This window comes from Colobus angolensis, unplaced genomic scaffold, assembly GCF_000951035.1.
Source record: "Colobus angolensis palliatus isolate OR3802 unplaced genomic scaffold, Cang.pa_1.0 Scaffold106, whole genome shotgun sequence".
NCBI classification, from domain to species: Eukaryota; Metazoa; Chordata; class Mammalia; order Primates; family Cercopithecidae; genus Colobus; species Colobus angolensis.
Window position 1 is genome coordinate 1,530,925 of NW_012111586.1, and position 14,704 is coordinate 1,545,628.

The 14,704-nt window shown below is 56.7% G+C and overlaps 1 protein-coding gene across 1 annotated transcript in view; it reads left to right on the plus strand.

Moving 5' to 3' along the window:
* Window positions 1-14,704, plus strand: part of PTPRF (protein tyrosine phosphatase, receptor type, F) — a 98,041-nt gene that overhangs the window by 32,081 nt on the left and 51,256 nt on the right. Inside the window, exon 7 of the mRNA XM_011945555.1 lies at window positions 11,712-11,900. Within this exon, the coding sequence (XP_011800945.1) occupies window positions 11,712-11,900 (189 nt within the window). The remainder of the gene's footprint in view (window positions 1-11,711; window positions 11,901-14,704) is intronic.

The window sequence follows — 14,704 nt, forward strand, 5'->3', positions numbered from 1 at the left end:
GCATTGGGCTTGACAGAAAGGCGTGCTGGGGGAGAGCCAGAGGGTGAATACCCGCCCCCCGCCCCGCCTCACCCTACCCCTCCCCAAGCTGGGTGCCTGCAGGAACTGAGTGAAAGGATGGCTAGACTGGAACTCTGGGGTGGGGCCGGCAGGAGCCAGGGCCATTCTTGGGAGGCCACCACAGGGTCCGAGGAGGGCTGGGGAGGGGATGGAGCTGGTTGGGATCTGAGAAGTAAGAGTCCAGCCCCCCTCCTGAGTTGCATACTGCTCTGCCTGTGAGCTGGGCTCCTTGGAGAGTGGCTGAGGGCTGTCTGGAGTGAAATGGCTCAGGTGAAGATCAATGTGCCCCCAAAAAGGAGTCCAGGCCTGCAGTCTGTTCTGTGGCCTCTGCCTTTGCCTCATGTCACACCAGGCCCAACTGCTCTGGCTCCAGGGCCACTCCCACCACAGCCTGTGGGAGTGCCCCCCATTTATCCCCCATAGCTGTGCCCTTTGCACCCCGCTTCTGAGCAGGATTGTCATTCCCAGTGTGGCCTCCCCTCGACACCCCTGCCAGGGCTGCGTATGAGGTGGGGGTGCCCAGCACAAGCTGGCCGGGGTGAGCCTGTCCTGGCTGTGATGAGCGTGGGGCCCGCCGCCCAGCGTTCCTGTCTGAGTGGTAATTGAAGCCATTAGCGTGCCAGCCTCTCCCTCGCCGGGTAATGGCAGGAAAAGCTCTTCTCGCTCCGCACTCTTGAGGCGGCGGCTGAATCACTCCCCCTCCAACCCGCCCGCCCGCTGCCGCCACTGAGACAGGGAATCTGACATTTTCCCTCACCAGGGAGGGGGAGCCCTGGGGGAGGGGAGGGAGGCAGGCCTGGATTCCTGGCCTTTCCCCCAGGAGGATGGGGGGCAGTGAAGGTCTTGGAGCTCAGTCTGTAAGTCATGGATTCACCTGGGGCCACGGGTTTCAGGCCTGGAAGGACTGGCTGGGAAAGCCCAGGAGGCCACCAGACATTTAGTGGTGTGGGGAGGGCACTGATGACTTTGGGTAGGTTCTGGGAGGGACAAGGAGGCGGGGAGAAGAAAGAGACTGTGGAGGAGAGATGAGCTGTTTTGGACTTGTCCTGGGGGGGGGGGGGCCTAGCTCCAAGGTAGCTAGTTTGTCTTGGGGTCTGAGTACAGGTAGCATTGTTTGTCTTGGGTTCATTGATAGGGCAGATAGCGTGCACTCTGTGTGTGGTGTGGGTGCCCTGTGTTCCATGATTAAGGCAGTGTGTGTGTGAAGTGTGTGGTGCAGTGTATACAGCAGGGGTGCTGCCTTGCAAGCTGTGTGCACAGAACGGGGTGTGCAGTAGTCGGTGCACATGTGAGCTTCAGGCAGTGGGGAAGGGGCAGTGTGTGCAGGAGGTACTGCGTGCTTTATGGGCAGTGTGTGCAGCACACAGTGCTTGTGTGCATCAGGCAGTGCGTGGGTGTGGTATGTAAGCAGGTAGTGAGTACCTTATGGGCTATGTATATACAAGGGATATGCATCAGGCGGTGGAGGCAGTAGGCAGTGTGTGTATTTGTGTGTATCAGGCAGTATATGCGTGCAGTGTGCTGTGCGGCAGGCTACCTGTGTTTATATCAGGCAGTGTATGCGTGTTTATGTGCAGCAAGGGTGTGCAACAGGTGTTGTGCAGTAGGCCGTGTTTGTGCAGCAGGCAGCGTGTGTGTGTACAGCAGGTGGTGTGCAGCAGGCAGCGTGTGTGTGTACAGCAGGTGGTGTGCAGCAGGCAGCGTGTGTGTGTACAGCAGGTGGTGTGCAGCAGGCTGTGTGTATCACACTGTGTGCGTATAGCAGGTGGTGTGCAGCAGGCAGCGTGTGTGTGTACAGCAGGTGGTGTGCAGCAGGCAGTGTGTGTGTGTACAGCAGGTGGTGTGCAGCAGGCAGTGTGTGTCACGCTCTGTGTGTGTGTGTGCAGCAGGCAGTGTGTGTGTATGTATCAGGCAGTATATGGTGTGTGTTTATGTGCAGCATGCAGCGAGTAGTTTGGTGCACAGCAGGTGGTGTGCAGCAGGCTGTGTGTATGTATCAGGCTCTGTGTGTGTGTGTGTACAGCAGGTGGTGTGCAGCAGGCAGTGTCTTTATCAGACAGTGTGTGGTGTGTGTGTGCGTGTTTATGTGCAGTGAGCAGTTTGTGGGGTGTGCAGCAGGTGGTGTGCAGCAGGCAGTATGTTGATGTGTGTGTGTCCAGCAGGTGGTGTGTAGCAGGCTGTGTGTGTGTGTGTGTGTGCGTGTGCGTGCAGTGGGTAGTTTGCAGGAGTGTACAGCAAGCAGTGTGCATGGCATGTACATCAGGTGGTGTGCAGCAGGCAGTGTGTGTGTGTGCTTGTGTGTACAATAGGTGGTATGCAGTGGGCAGTGCGTGTGTGTGCGTGCAGTAGGCTGGTGTGTACAGCAGGTGGTGTGCAGCAGGCTATGTGTGTATACATCAGGCAGTGTATGTGTGTGCAGCAGGCTGTGTGTGTGTGTACATGCACAACAGGCAGTATGTGCAGCAGGCTGTGTGTGGTGTGTACAGCAGGTGGTGTGTACAGCAGGTGGTGTGTACAGCAGGTGGTGTGCAGCAGACTGTGTGCTTGTACATGCAGCACATAGTGTATGTGTGTGGATGTCAATGCTTGTGCATGTGTGTGGTGTGTACAGCAGGTGGTGTACAGCAGACTGTGTGCCTGTACATGCAGCACATAGTGTATGTGTGGATGTCAGACAATGTGCATGTGTGTGGTGTGTACAGCAGGTGGTGTGCAGCAGGCAGTGTGTGTGCCATGTGGATAGCAGGTGACGTGCAGCAGGCTGTGTGTATAGGTGTGCCTCGGGCAGCGTAGGGGGTGGGAGTGGACAGCAGGTGGTGTGTGCCTTACAAGCTGTTTGGGCAGCAGCAGGAGTGGGCAGCAGGCAGCCTGCACTGAAGTGTGGTGGGGTCAGTCTGGCACTGGCAGGAGGTCAGAGATGCTGTGTCTGGGCTCGTTGTCTCTGGGACCCTGCAGGATCCCTGTTTGGAGCTGTTGGTCAGCCAGGAAGCTGGACAGAGTTGGATGTGGCCAGAATGGTCTGGCTGAGCTGTTCTCAGCACCTGCGGTGGTCCCTCAGCATCTCCTCTGTAGCCAGGCGAGGAGGTGGAGTGCACCAGATAGGGATCCTGCCCAGGCCTGCCTGCAGGAGGTCTTGGGACACTTTCCTCTCCCTCTCCTACCCCACCAAGCCCATAATCCCTTCTGTCTGTTCCCACCTGGCCTCAGTGTGCCCACCGGCCAGGACCATACTACCCATGCCATGCGGGCCAGGGAATCCAGGTGTCTGGATGGAGTGCCTGGTGTTGCCAACCTTGGAGCAGGCCCTGGGGAAGGGCTGTCAGGCACATGAAGTAGTGACCAGGGTGGAGGCAAATCAGTGCTGTACTGAGCTTGGACCTCTGGGTTCTGCAGGAGCTCTGACCTGGCTGGCTTTGGGGCTCGGAGGATGATGAAGGACCTCTTAAAATACCCCCTGACCACTCCCCAGCACAGTCCTTTTGGAAACAGCTCTAGAGACAGAGGGCCAATGACAGACGTTTGACCCCGTCCTGAGGTATCCTGGGCTGGGCTGGAACTGGAGCAGAGCTGGCGTGGGAGCTTACATTTACAAGATGGGTGCATGTGTGTTTCCTCAAGGAGTCTCTCTCCCTGCTCTACCTCCTGCCCTGCTCCAAACCTGTATATTCCTCCCACCCATGGTGGAATGACTTGGCCCAGGCCTGACTTTGATGGCTGGGGAGTTTGGGTAAAGGGCTATTGCAGGCACAAGATGGCTTCCCAAGGGGCAAGATGTGATCCCTTTCTATTGTCTACATGTGTGTCTGGGGTAACAGTCTGCTTTGGCAGAAGCTGGGCCTGTCACCTACCTGATTTCTGGCACAGAGGATATAGAAATGGCCCCAGAACCTGGAACCCAAGCCAGCTTCTACCCCTCCCTTAGCAACTGAGGGATGACCTATATACCCCTGGTCCAGCTGCTGTGGTCCTCTGTGACCTCTCCTTCCACCCCCATGACCATAGTAGATTTCAGATCCACGCAGACATGAGGTTCTACAACCATTTCCTGGAGGTTCTAGACCCCAGGCATGGGGATGGGAGAGGTATTAAGTAAGTAGGCACTGCCGGGAGGGCCTTAAAGGTCAGACCCTGGGTTTCTTGGTACCTGGACTCTCCTGTTTTTATTAACTGTGATCTGCCTTCAAGTGCCCAAGTGGACTCCCTTCTGAATGGGTGCTCCTGTTTAGGAGGTGGTACCCCTGCCTCTCCTGTTAGCCGTGGACACTGGGCACTTCCCCTGTGCCCAGCCTGACCCCCTGTCCCTATAGTCATGGGTACTTGCAAGGCCTACTGTGCGTGTTCCCTAGCCTCATGACCACAGTGGAGCCAGTGGCTCTGGGAACAGCCTCACCAAGATGGAGGTTTAAATGCCCAAATGCCCTGTGCGTGCACGTTCTCCATCCTTGGTAAGGTGCTCCCTCCCACTGGTTTGCTTGCTGGGGAGACAGGACTTTTTTTTTTTTTTTTTTTTTTGAGGCAGAGTCTCGCTCTGGCGCCCGCTCTGGAGTGCATTGGTGTCATCTTGGCTCACTGCAATCTCAGCTCACTGCAACCTCTGCCTCCCGAGTTCACACAATTCTTCTGCCTCAGCCTTCCGAGCACCTGGAACTACCGGCATGTGCCAGCACACCTGGCTAATTTTTTTGTTATTTTTAGTAGAGATGGGGTTTCACCGTGTTAGCCAGGATGGTCTCGATCTCCTGACCTTGTGATCCACCCACCTCAGCCTCCCAAAGTGCTGGGATTATAGGCGTGAGCCACCGCGCCTGGCCCTGAGAGGACTTTTTTTTTTGAGATGGAGTCTCGCTCTGTCACCCAGGCTGGAGTGCAGTGGTGTGATCTCGGCTCACTGCAACCTCCGCCTCCTGGGTTCAAGTGATTCTCATGTCTCAGCCTCCCAAATAGCTTGGGATTACAGGCATGCGCCACCACCCCCGGCTAATTTTTTGTATTCTTAGTAGAGATGGGGTTTCACGAAACATGTTGGCCAGGCTGGTCTTGAACTCCTGACCTCAAGTGATTCGCCCGTTTTGGCCTCCCAGAGTGCTGGGATTACAGGCATGAGGCACCGCTCCTGGCCAAATTTTAATCAGAGGTATGACATGATTAAACTTAAGCTTCAGAAAGGTCTGTGTGGGTGCATAGTTGGGGCTGGAAGGAAACCAATGACAGGTTGTTGCAGTCCAGGTGAGAGATGGCATTGGCGCAAATCTGGGTATGGGTAGGGGAAGATAGGGGAACAGATCACTAGAAGGTTAGAAGGAGGCTGGGCACGGTGGCTCATGCCTATAATCCCAGCACCTTGGATGGCCAAGGTGGGCAGATCACTTGAGGTCAGGAGTTCAAGACCAGCCTGGCCAACATGGTGAAACCCCATCTCTACTAAAACTGTAAAAATTAGCTTGGTGTGGTGGCGGGAGCCTGTAATCCCAGCTACTCTGGAGGCTGAGGCATAAGAATTGCTTGAACCTGGGAGGCAGAGGTTGCAGTGAGATGAGATGGCACCACTGCACTCCAGCCTAGGCGACCAAGCAAGACTCCATCTCAAAAAAAAAAAAAAAAAAAGAAGATTAAAAAGAGTAGAGGCCTGCCTGGCTACCTGCAGGATTGGGGAGGTGCAAGGCTCCAGGTTCCTGGCTCTGGGGCTGGGTAGGTGGGGGTGCCATTTCTAAGATTCATGTACTGGAGGAGGACCAGGTTTGAGGAGGCAAGTTGGTGAGTCCAGTTAGAAATCTGTTGAGCCAGGTATGCGCAGGCATCCAGGGGAGGTGTCGAAGAGGCCTCATACACATTTGCCTGGCACTCCAGGGGACATCTGGAATTGGAATCTTGCAGGCTGAGAAATAGCAAATCTCAGGGAGCCAGAGCCAGGACAGAAGGAGCCCCAGGAACTGAATCTTCATGTTCGGAGGAGGTTCCTGAGAGGCTGGAGGGAAACCAGGACTGTGTGAGGCCAAGAAGATCAAGAGAAAAAAGTGTGTGAAGGAGGAGTGGTCAGCAGGGCGGGTGCTGCTGAGAGGCCCAGCATGTGTCCTTAGCAGTTAGTTCGGTGGAGCCATTGTTGGCCTTGGTGTCGGGAGACAGCAGGGTGCAGCCGGTCCACAGGGCTGAGAAGTGAAAAGGAGGCTATCAGTCTAGAGTGATTGGAAGTAGGGCCTGAACCTAGGGAATGAATGGATGACAAGAGTCTCCCTGGAGTAGGACTGAGGTTGGGGAGCCACTGAAGGAGAGTCCAGTGTGGACCAGAGTCTGGAACTGCAGTGTGGGTTAGGTGTATGCACAGGGGATGGCCCCTGGGTTCATGTGGTGGGGAGGCCTCAACCAGGTTGAGTAGGGTGATGTGGGGTGCCAGGGAAACCTGAGGAAGGGGGGATAGGACTGGGAGGGGGAGGCCGCGCCTGCCAACAGGCCCCAAACAGCTCAGATTGAAAAACAAAACAGGCTTTTAAGATGCCAAGTTTGATGAAATCCGAGTGCTGGAAGAGGTGGGAGTTTGCTCTTGGAAAAACAGCTGAAAATCGAGACTCAAAGCTGCAAAAGGAGATGGGCCCAAGGCTCCCCAGGCCCCCCTTACTGCCTGGAAGCCTGGGGGTGGGGCTGGGCTCTCTGGGAGAGTGTGGGAGCATGCAGATCTGGCAGCCTTCGACTTTTGGGGGGCATCTGGCCCTGGCCCTGCTGAGGATGGAGCTGCTGGAGGTGGCCTTGGCTTCTGTGAAGAGGCTGGAGGGCAGGGGGAGCCAGCACTCCTGCCACCTATGAGGTTCCCTCATGTGTCTCATCCCTGCATGTGTCTCCAGGCGCATGTGTCTTGGCATAGGTGCGTCTGGCTCTGCATGTCTCCACATGTGTGTTTGCGTGTCTCTGTGTGCACCGCCTCTGGATCTGCTTGCATGTGTCTGTTTCCACAGGTGCTTGTCACTGCAGGTGCCCCTCCACATGCACATGTAGGTTTCTATTTTTACACCTGTCTGTTTCTCCATGTATATTTCTGTGGGTTCCTGGCTGTGCATGTTTCTACGGTGTCTGTGTGTTGAGAGGCAGGGTGAGGCCAGGCCCAACACTCAAGCTTAGGGGAGGCAGTCAGGCTCACAGACGGTACCACCCCAGGGAGCCTGTGTCTGTGTGTGTGGGTGTGTGCCTGCGTTTGCACGGAGACGCCACGAAGCTGGGTAAACACGGGTGAGAAGGTCATACTGACAGACGGTGCTGCCTGCCCCGGGACCCTGCAAGGCGTCTCCATCTGTCAGCTTCCCTGGTGCAGCCCCTCCCTCTGGCCCAGAGACTCCCCCTCAGGCATCCAAGGCTGAGCTGGACAAAGAGACCTGTGTGTACTTTGTAGGGGGCCTCAGCAGCCTCCACCCCCATCTTAGGCTCATCTGTCAGGACCCTAACACATGCCCCAGCTCCCACTAGACTCGCTTTGGTACTGTCATCTCACCACCCTCCCCGCCAACAGCCTTTACAAAGGCAGTTTTCCCCTCCTCCCTGGAAAGCTTTCTGTCTCCCATGCTCATGTGTTTCGTGTTCTTGAATCTCCCTCCTCCAGGAAGCCACCAAGATAGCAAGTGAGCTGTGGAGTCAAACCGATCAGCTCCAACACTGCTGTTCGGGAGGTTAGCCAAGCTCTCACCCACTTCTGAACCTTAGATTCCCACCATCGATCCCGACCCTCCCCCCGCGAGGGTTTGTCATCGTCTTCTGCCCATGGGGCAACCAAACCTCTTCACAGAAGGGGACAGGTCTCATTGCTGCAGTGGCTAAAGGCCAGCTCTGTTAGGTGCAGGAGGCATTCACACACACGTGCACACTCCCCACCTTGCACACAGATCTGCGCGAGCCGGGGAGACCCTAGGGAATGTGTGTGCATGCTGCCTACGCATGCAGGTATAATCCGCAAATGGTGTGGGGAGTCGGGCTCCTGCGTACCTCTGCAGGCCCCAAAAGTCCCCATGGGCTTCTGCTTCCATCCAGGGGACCCTCTTATCAGGCGATGGCCTGAGATGCGTATTGCGGACGCCCCCGGCGCTGAGGCTGCGGAGGCAGATGGCTCCTCCCCGCACTGTGCGGGGTACCCGGTTGCGGGTAGAGGGAAGGGCCGTGTTGGTGAAGCAGGAAAGCCTAGTGGGTGGATTCCCTGGAGCTGGGGAGCCGGGGCCTGGGAAGGGGCGCGGAGGCTCCACCCAGGCGGGGGCGGGAAGGGCGGTGCCGGGACGGACAGCCGACGCGCGCGCCTGCACGGACTCGGGCACACGCAGCCCTTCAGCCGAGGCACCCGCCGCTCCGCCGTCGCCATGGCTACCGGCTGGTCTGGAGCGGGGAGGGGCCCTTCCTCCCCTCCGCGCCAACAGGATGCGATTTGAGGGGACTCGGCGTGACTGGTGCATCCCCGGGTTGGAACGTGGGTGCGTGCCTGCAAGTGTCCACGCGTGGGGGACCCTGGGGTTCGCTTTGCGGTAAACACAAACGCCGCGGCGCTGTGCGGGGCTCTGCAGTGGAGCCGAGCCGAGGCGTGGTGTGGGGGAGGGCTGCCGGGCCCCTCACTCTCAGGGTGTTCATGCCTAGAGTGCTGGAGCTGGGGGCCTACCACCCGGTCTCCTCCCAGCCCCACCTCCGATTTAGCTATGTGACCTTGGGCAGGTGTTTAGATGTCTAGATCTCTCTAAGCCCCTGGTTGCCTATATACCTCATAAGGGTTTGGTAAAGATTTAAGTCATTTAGTAAAGCATTTTAACGTAGTACCTGGAACCTAGTAAATGCTCCATAGATCTTACTGTCCCTCATACCTGGGTCTCAGTGTTCCCAGTTGTTGATGGGTTTGGAGTGATCATGTGACATCAGCTGAGGAGTTGCCCAGGTCCTCAACCTGAGTGTTGAGGCTGCATCAGACCCAGCTCCTGCGGGTGCCTGTGGGGGAAGGTGGTAACTGTGTCAGTCTGGCTGGTAGGTCAGTTTACACCAGGATGCCCAGTGGCTCAGCCGGGCCAGGCGCATGGTGGGCATCAGGAAGGGGCTGCTGTACTTGGGTGATTTGAATGTTCAGATGCGCCTGGATGGGAGAGAAGGAAGAGGCAGCAGTGAGTCGCTCCTGAGGGGCTGGAGCCCTCCTGTAAGACCCACTTCCCTTCCCAGGTGGCAGAGTGGCAGCTTTCTGCATGCTGCCTGGAAGCCTAGTTGGCACAGGGGACTGGCTTTTGGGTCCTGCTGTTTTATGGACAGCTCGCCACACATTCTGGTTTTAGGCTCTGGAGGCAGTGCCTGAGGGATGATCTGAGCCAAGGACAGAGCCACTGAGGGCGTGATAATTGAGGGAGGAAAATTAATTGTCCTTAATTTGGCATAAATCCCAAAGACCTTCCCCGTGTAAAGAATTCGGAGTAGATTCCAAGACACGAGGCTGCACACATTTGTACTTCCCTTCCCTTTCCTGTCTGCGGGTGGAGATGAAGGCCACCTGACTCCTGGGCCCTGACTCTGGCAGGCCGTGGCCATGTCCTCCCCATGAACTGAGCAGGTAGGAATGAGGTCTTGGAAGAACTAGACTGGTGCTCTGGAGGGCACCTAGGATGGCCCTAGCAGCCGTGAGTGTCCCCAGGTATTGGGGAGGTGAACCCTGCACCTCTGGTCCCCCTCAGGCCTTCCTATGGAAGCAAGCAGCAGCTGGGCCAAAGGAGGTTCAGTCCTCTTCATTTCTGTCCTCCTTCCCTTCTCTTGCCACTATTGAACATTTTACTTTTAAAAATCAAAGCTGAAAGGGTGCTGTGGGATCATATTTACAGCCAAGGAGACACTGGGTTTATATCCAGAACTTCTAGGGCTGCAGGTGGGGAAACGTGCAGCCAGGTCCCAGGAAAGGATGGGGTGGCAAGGCCGTCCTGGGAATCCTGCTGCTCCCTAGCCTGAGACCTCTGCTCCTCATGGGCCACAGTCCCTTTGGGATGCCCCTGGCAACTGGAGCCTTGGGAAGCATCCCCTGGGGTCTGGCAGCAGATATATAGGTATCTTGCTCCTGCCTGTTGGGGCTCCTCCAACTCCCTCTTCTACCCCCCTCCCAATCGCTCCCCCCCGGGTCTCCAAGAGGCTCCAGGGCGAGCTGGTTTCTGCCAGCCTTTACCTTCACGTCTGAGGGTGCCATGTGCCTTTACTCTGGCATAGAGGCCTGACTTCCCTTGGCACATGTTCCCACACACTCATCTTGTGCTGGGCTTGTAGAAGGGAGGTACAGAGTGGTGCTGGTCTCCCCCACCATGAGCCCAGCTCCCCCTCTTCCCCAGGAGACAGACAAAGGACACGCATTCCCCTTGCCCCACATTGCGTGTGCCTGGCATCCACAATGGGAGAGACGCTCTGCTGAGGCCTTGAAAACGCTTGGTGGTTTGGTCCTAGTGGGAAGGGCCTCTCACCAGCCTAGGAGCTTCTGACTCTAGTCTCAGTACCTGTCTGCCCCAGTGGCTCAGCCCTTACTAGTTACACCAGCTAATATTCACTGGGAGTGAATTCTGCATCAGATGCTCTGCAACACCTTGCATGCACGATCAGATACAGACCTCACAATGGCCTTACGAGGTGGGCACTTGAACCCCGTGTACAAATGAAAGCAGACACAGAATGAGTAACATACCAGGCCCTAAAGCTAGTTTGTGGTGAAGGTGGGAGTCCCATTTGGCCTATACTAGTCCTGAGCCTGTCCTGGACTTGTGCTTCCAAGGGCTGGAGAGTGGATAGCCTTGCCCTACAGCCCCTCGGGGCTGATATGGGAGCCCATGTGCGGTGGGAGTGGGTTTGCTGCTGACATCTGTTCCTCTTACTCCATGCCAGTGACTCCTCTGTGTACCGTCAACCCCTAGCAAGCTGGGAGAAGGCAGCCAGGAGGGAGTTTTCCCCATCCCCACCAACTTTTGGTGTCTTTAGAGCTTTTTTATCTCCTGTGCCTCCACATGCTCGGGCATGGTCCGCAGCCCTGACTGTGACTCCCAGGGTCAGGACTGAGTGAGAGAGAAAGCTCAAGGTCAAGGCTGCAGTAGAGAATAGGTCAAGGTCAGGATCAGAGTTAGAAGGGGATCATTGGTGGGGCTGGGTGCCCAGGGTCAGGGCTAGAGACCAGGCAGTGACCTGGGGCCCTGCCATGTGATAGAGCTGAAGGCCAGATGGAGGGAACACTGTGTGTGTGGACAGGGGAGAGGGGGCTGGACAGCACAGAGGCCTTCAGGCTGAGCTGTGGCTGTTGGATGCTGCATGAGCTCCCCACTAGCCCCCACCCCCTGCAGCCCAGCATCCATACAATGCTTTCTGCTGTGACCAGCAGAGCATCGATTCTCGTTCTTCTCAGGGCCTGGAGAGATAAGTGCTGACGCCTTCAGTCTGAGGCATTGCCTCTCAGACCTGGAAACTCCCTGACAGGGGCAGGGGTGGGCCCCACTGCAGCCTCTGCCCTGCCAAAGAGACTTAGGGCCCTGTTTCCTCAAATTGGGGTACACTTCTTGCTTAGAAGTCAAGGATGGGGGAGGAGAGTCTTGAGGGCCCTGGCCAACCTGGAGTTGGGGAAGTTACCCCCAGAGGGGTTATAGGGGGCAGGCAGAGCCAGCCCTAATACACACATTGCTCTTCGTCTGCAGAGGAACAGCTGCCCCCTGGGTTCCCTTCCATCGACATGGGGCCCCAGCTGAAGGTGGTGGAGAAGGCACGAACAGCCACCATGCTATGCGCCGCAGGCGGAAATCCAGACCCTGAGATTTCTTGGTTCAAGGACTTCCTTCCTGTAGACCCCGCCACGAGCAACGGGCGCATCAAGCAGCTGCGTTCAGGTGAGCAGAGGGCAGGGGTCAAGTGACCATTCAGACCTCAGAACAGGCCTCTTGCCAGATCCCAGCACAGCCTACCCCCTTGGGCCTGGGCGCCTCCAGGGCTGAGCGGAGGGGACCTAGTGGGGTGGGCTGGGTCTTACTGCAAGTGTGCCTGGCCCAGGGAATAGAGCTCATGGTTGGCTGTGCCTTTACCTTCTTGGGATTGTCAGACTCCAGACTTTGGGCCAGTTCTGCCCCTCGCAGCACATGTGACGTACCAATGTGGTGGACTTTTCACGGGTGCTCTATGGATGTTCACCCTCCTCCCTGGCCTGAGACAGGGCCTGGATGATGCTTCTCTTTGCTTCCTCAGATGGCAGGGCTTAGCTGGGAAAAGAGGCCAAAGGTGCCTGATTCATCAGGCCTCAAAAGGCTGGACCTTAGGGGCCTGGAACTAAGGGGACTTGCTGTTGTCCCTCGACTACCAGAGCCACCTGTCTCCTCTGGATGTCTTTGTTGAGCCAGCTCGGAGCCCTGGGAGCAAGGATGCCATCGTGCAGGAAGGAGGTGTCGCCCCATTGATCGATCTGCCTGTGAGGCTCCCGCCAGGATAATTGATTCAGTTTTTGTGGGAACAGAGCAGGCGGGAAAAGAGGCTCAGAATCAGCTTGGCTGCATTCTGCATCTGCTGCCAGCACAGCCTGGACCAATAGTCTTTGCTCCAGAAGCTCTCCTGCTAGCTATGGGATGGTGGGCCTCGGGCAGGATGGCCAGTGCCAGCCAGAGCCCCTGCTGCCTGTCAGCTGTGATGTCAATGCTGAAAAGGAGGACATGACTCTTGCCCCTTTTAGGGGCCTGCAGGCTTCAGAGGTGCCCTCCCACTCCCTGGGATACCAGCCCCTCCCCATCAATTCCCACCAGGCTCACAGCCCCTTGGTGACCTGCAGGAGGAGGGAGAGACAAGCTTCCCAGCAGGGCAAGATTCTGGCCCCAGCCACCGCCACCTGAGACAGCCCACGAAGTGTTAGCTCATTTAATTTAATTAAAACTCAACAAGATGGAGGCAGCTGTAGCGCAGTTAATTAAAACAGCCATAATCAAGGCAGCAAACGGCCGGCAGTGTTTGTGGCCGCTGCCCAGCGCAGCACAGCGGCCGGCACGGTTCGGCTCCTCTGCGTTTTCTCAGAGTTCCCCCAGGCAGGCTCCCCAAGCAACCAGACACTCCTCCCTGCAGGCCTGGGCCCCTCCATGGAACCACATGGACTTGTCTGGCAGCAGCTCTGGGAAGGCTCTCACACGTTGGTTCAGCTAGCATTTATATAGTGCTTGGAGTGCCCGGCCCTGGGCCACCCCTTCCTTGCCTGTCACTCCACTGGATGCCCCTCAGACCCCATCCTCCTTGTCCTCTCGGCAGCAGCTAACATTCCTCCCTCCTTCCCAACCACACTCCCATTTTCCCTAGCCTTCCAGGACTCTATCTCTTGCGACTTCCCTCTTCCTAGCACCCCTTCCCTGCAGCAGCATCTTCCCTTCCACCAAGGAGCCTGGGAGCCCTGCCCTTGCCCCATGGACACAGCCTTGCCCTGGAAGAGCTCACCCCTCCTAAAGCTCCAACTGCCATCTCCTCACCTGCAACTGTAGCTTCAGTCTTTCCAGCCCAAACCTCTTACCTGAGCTCTGGATCCAAAAATCAACCTGCCTTCTGGTCTCCCTGACCAGTGATGACCAGTGATGAGTATGACCTTCCTGCCAGACAGCCATACCCTCTTTCTGTAAGTGGCACCCCCCAACCTAAGGAGCATGGGTCTCAAGTTGGTTTGTTTTCAGAGCTCTCAAATGTATCACCCCTGTGGCTCTCAAATTGGCCCCCTTCTCCCCTCTACTGCATCAGTCCTATCCTAGGCACCAGACGCTGCTTTCTCTGCCTCTAGGCCCTCCCGAGAATCCATCGTCCTGCAGGTCAGGTTTGCTGCTCATATCCTTCCTGTGCTCTCACCACCTCAGTGGTGTCTCCTTGCCTACCTGGTCAAGTGACGCTCCTGAACAAGGCTTGGGGGGCCCTTCTCAGTCTTCGCCTGCCCGTGTCTCATCAGGTCCTGGCTCCACCACTTACCAGCTCTCTGGCGTTGGTTATTTAACTTTTTCGTGTGTTAGTTTTCTCATGTTTGAAAAGGAGTTACAGTAAGCAGTGAGTGAGTCAATAGCAGTCAAAGCTTGAGTTGGTGGGCTGGCCTCTGGTGAGGGCTTCATGGAGCTCTTTCTACTTTCTATGCCCTCGACCGTCCTAACACTGAGCTGTGCTGACCTGTCCTTGGTCCTTGCCCACCTCCGGCCCTCTGTGCACCTTCCGGCTGCTCCACTTGAAAGCCTCCACCCTGCCCAGCCTCTGGCTGCTTCCTCAGGCCTCACCTTGCTTTACATTGTCACCATCTGGCTCCAGTTCTGCTCAGCTAGGCCTTGCAGGGAGGACCTGGGTCTGATCACACTTGCTGAGCTCAGCTGTAGGACAGGTCTTCTCTGAGCCCTCGTCAAGGGAATGATTTCATGAACTTGACCTTTGGCACTTGTCCCTGTAGGCTAATATCTGCTCTAATGTTCACTCCTCCTCCTGCTTTCCAGGTCCAAGGAAGACTTCCTTGTTTCTTTTTCTGCCACCTGGAAGTTGTGACCTCAGGGTCATGGGCCTAGGGTCCAGCTCCTGGGATGGAGCCAGGTGGCAGCTAAGGGGCCTCTACCATCCCACCGTTGCAGTAATAACTGGGCTCTCTCCCCTCCCTGCCTGACCTGGCCTGGGATCGTTGGCCTCAGTTGTTGCTGGCCTTATC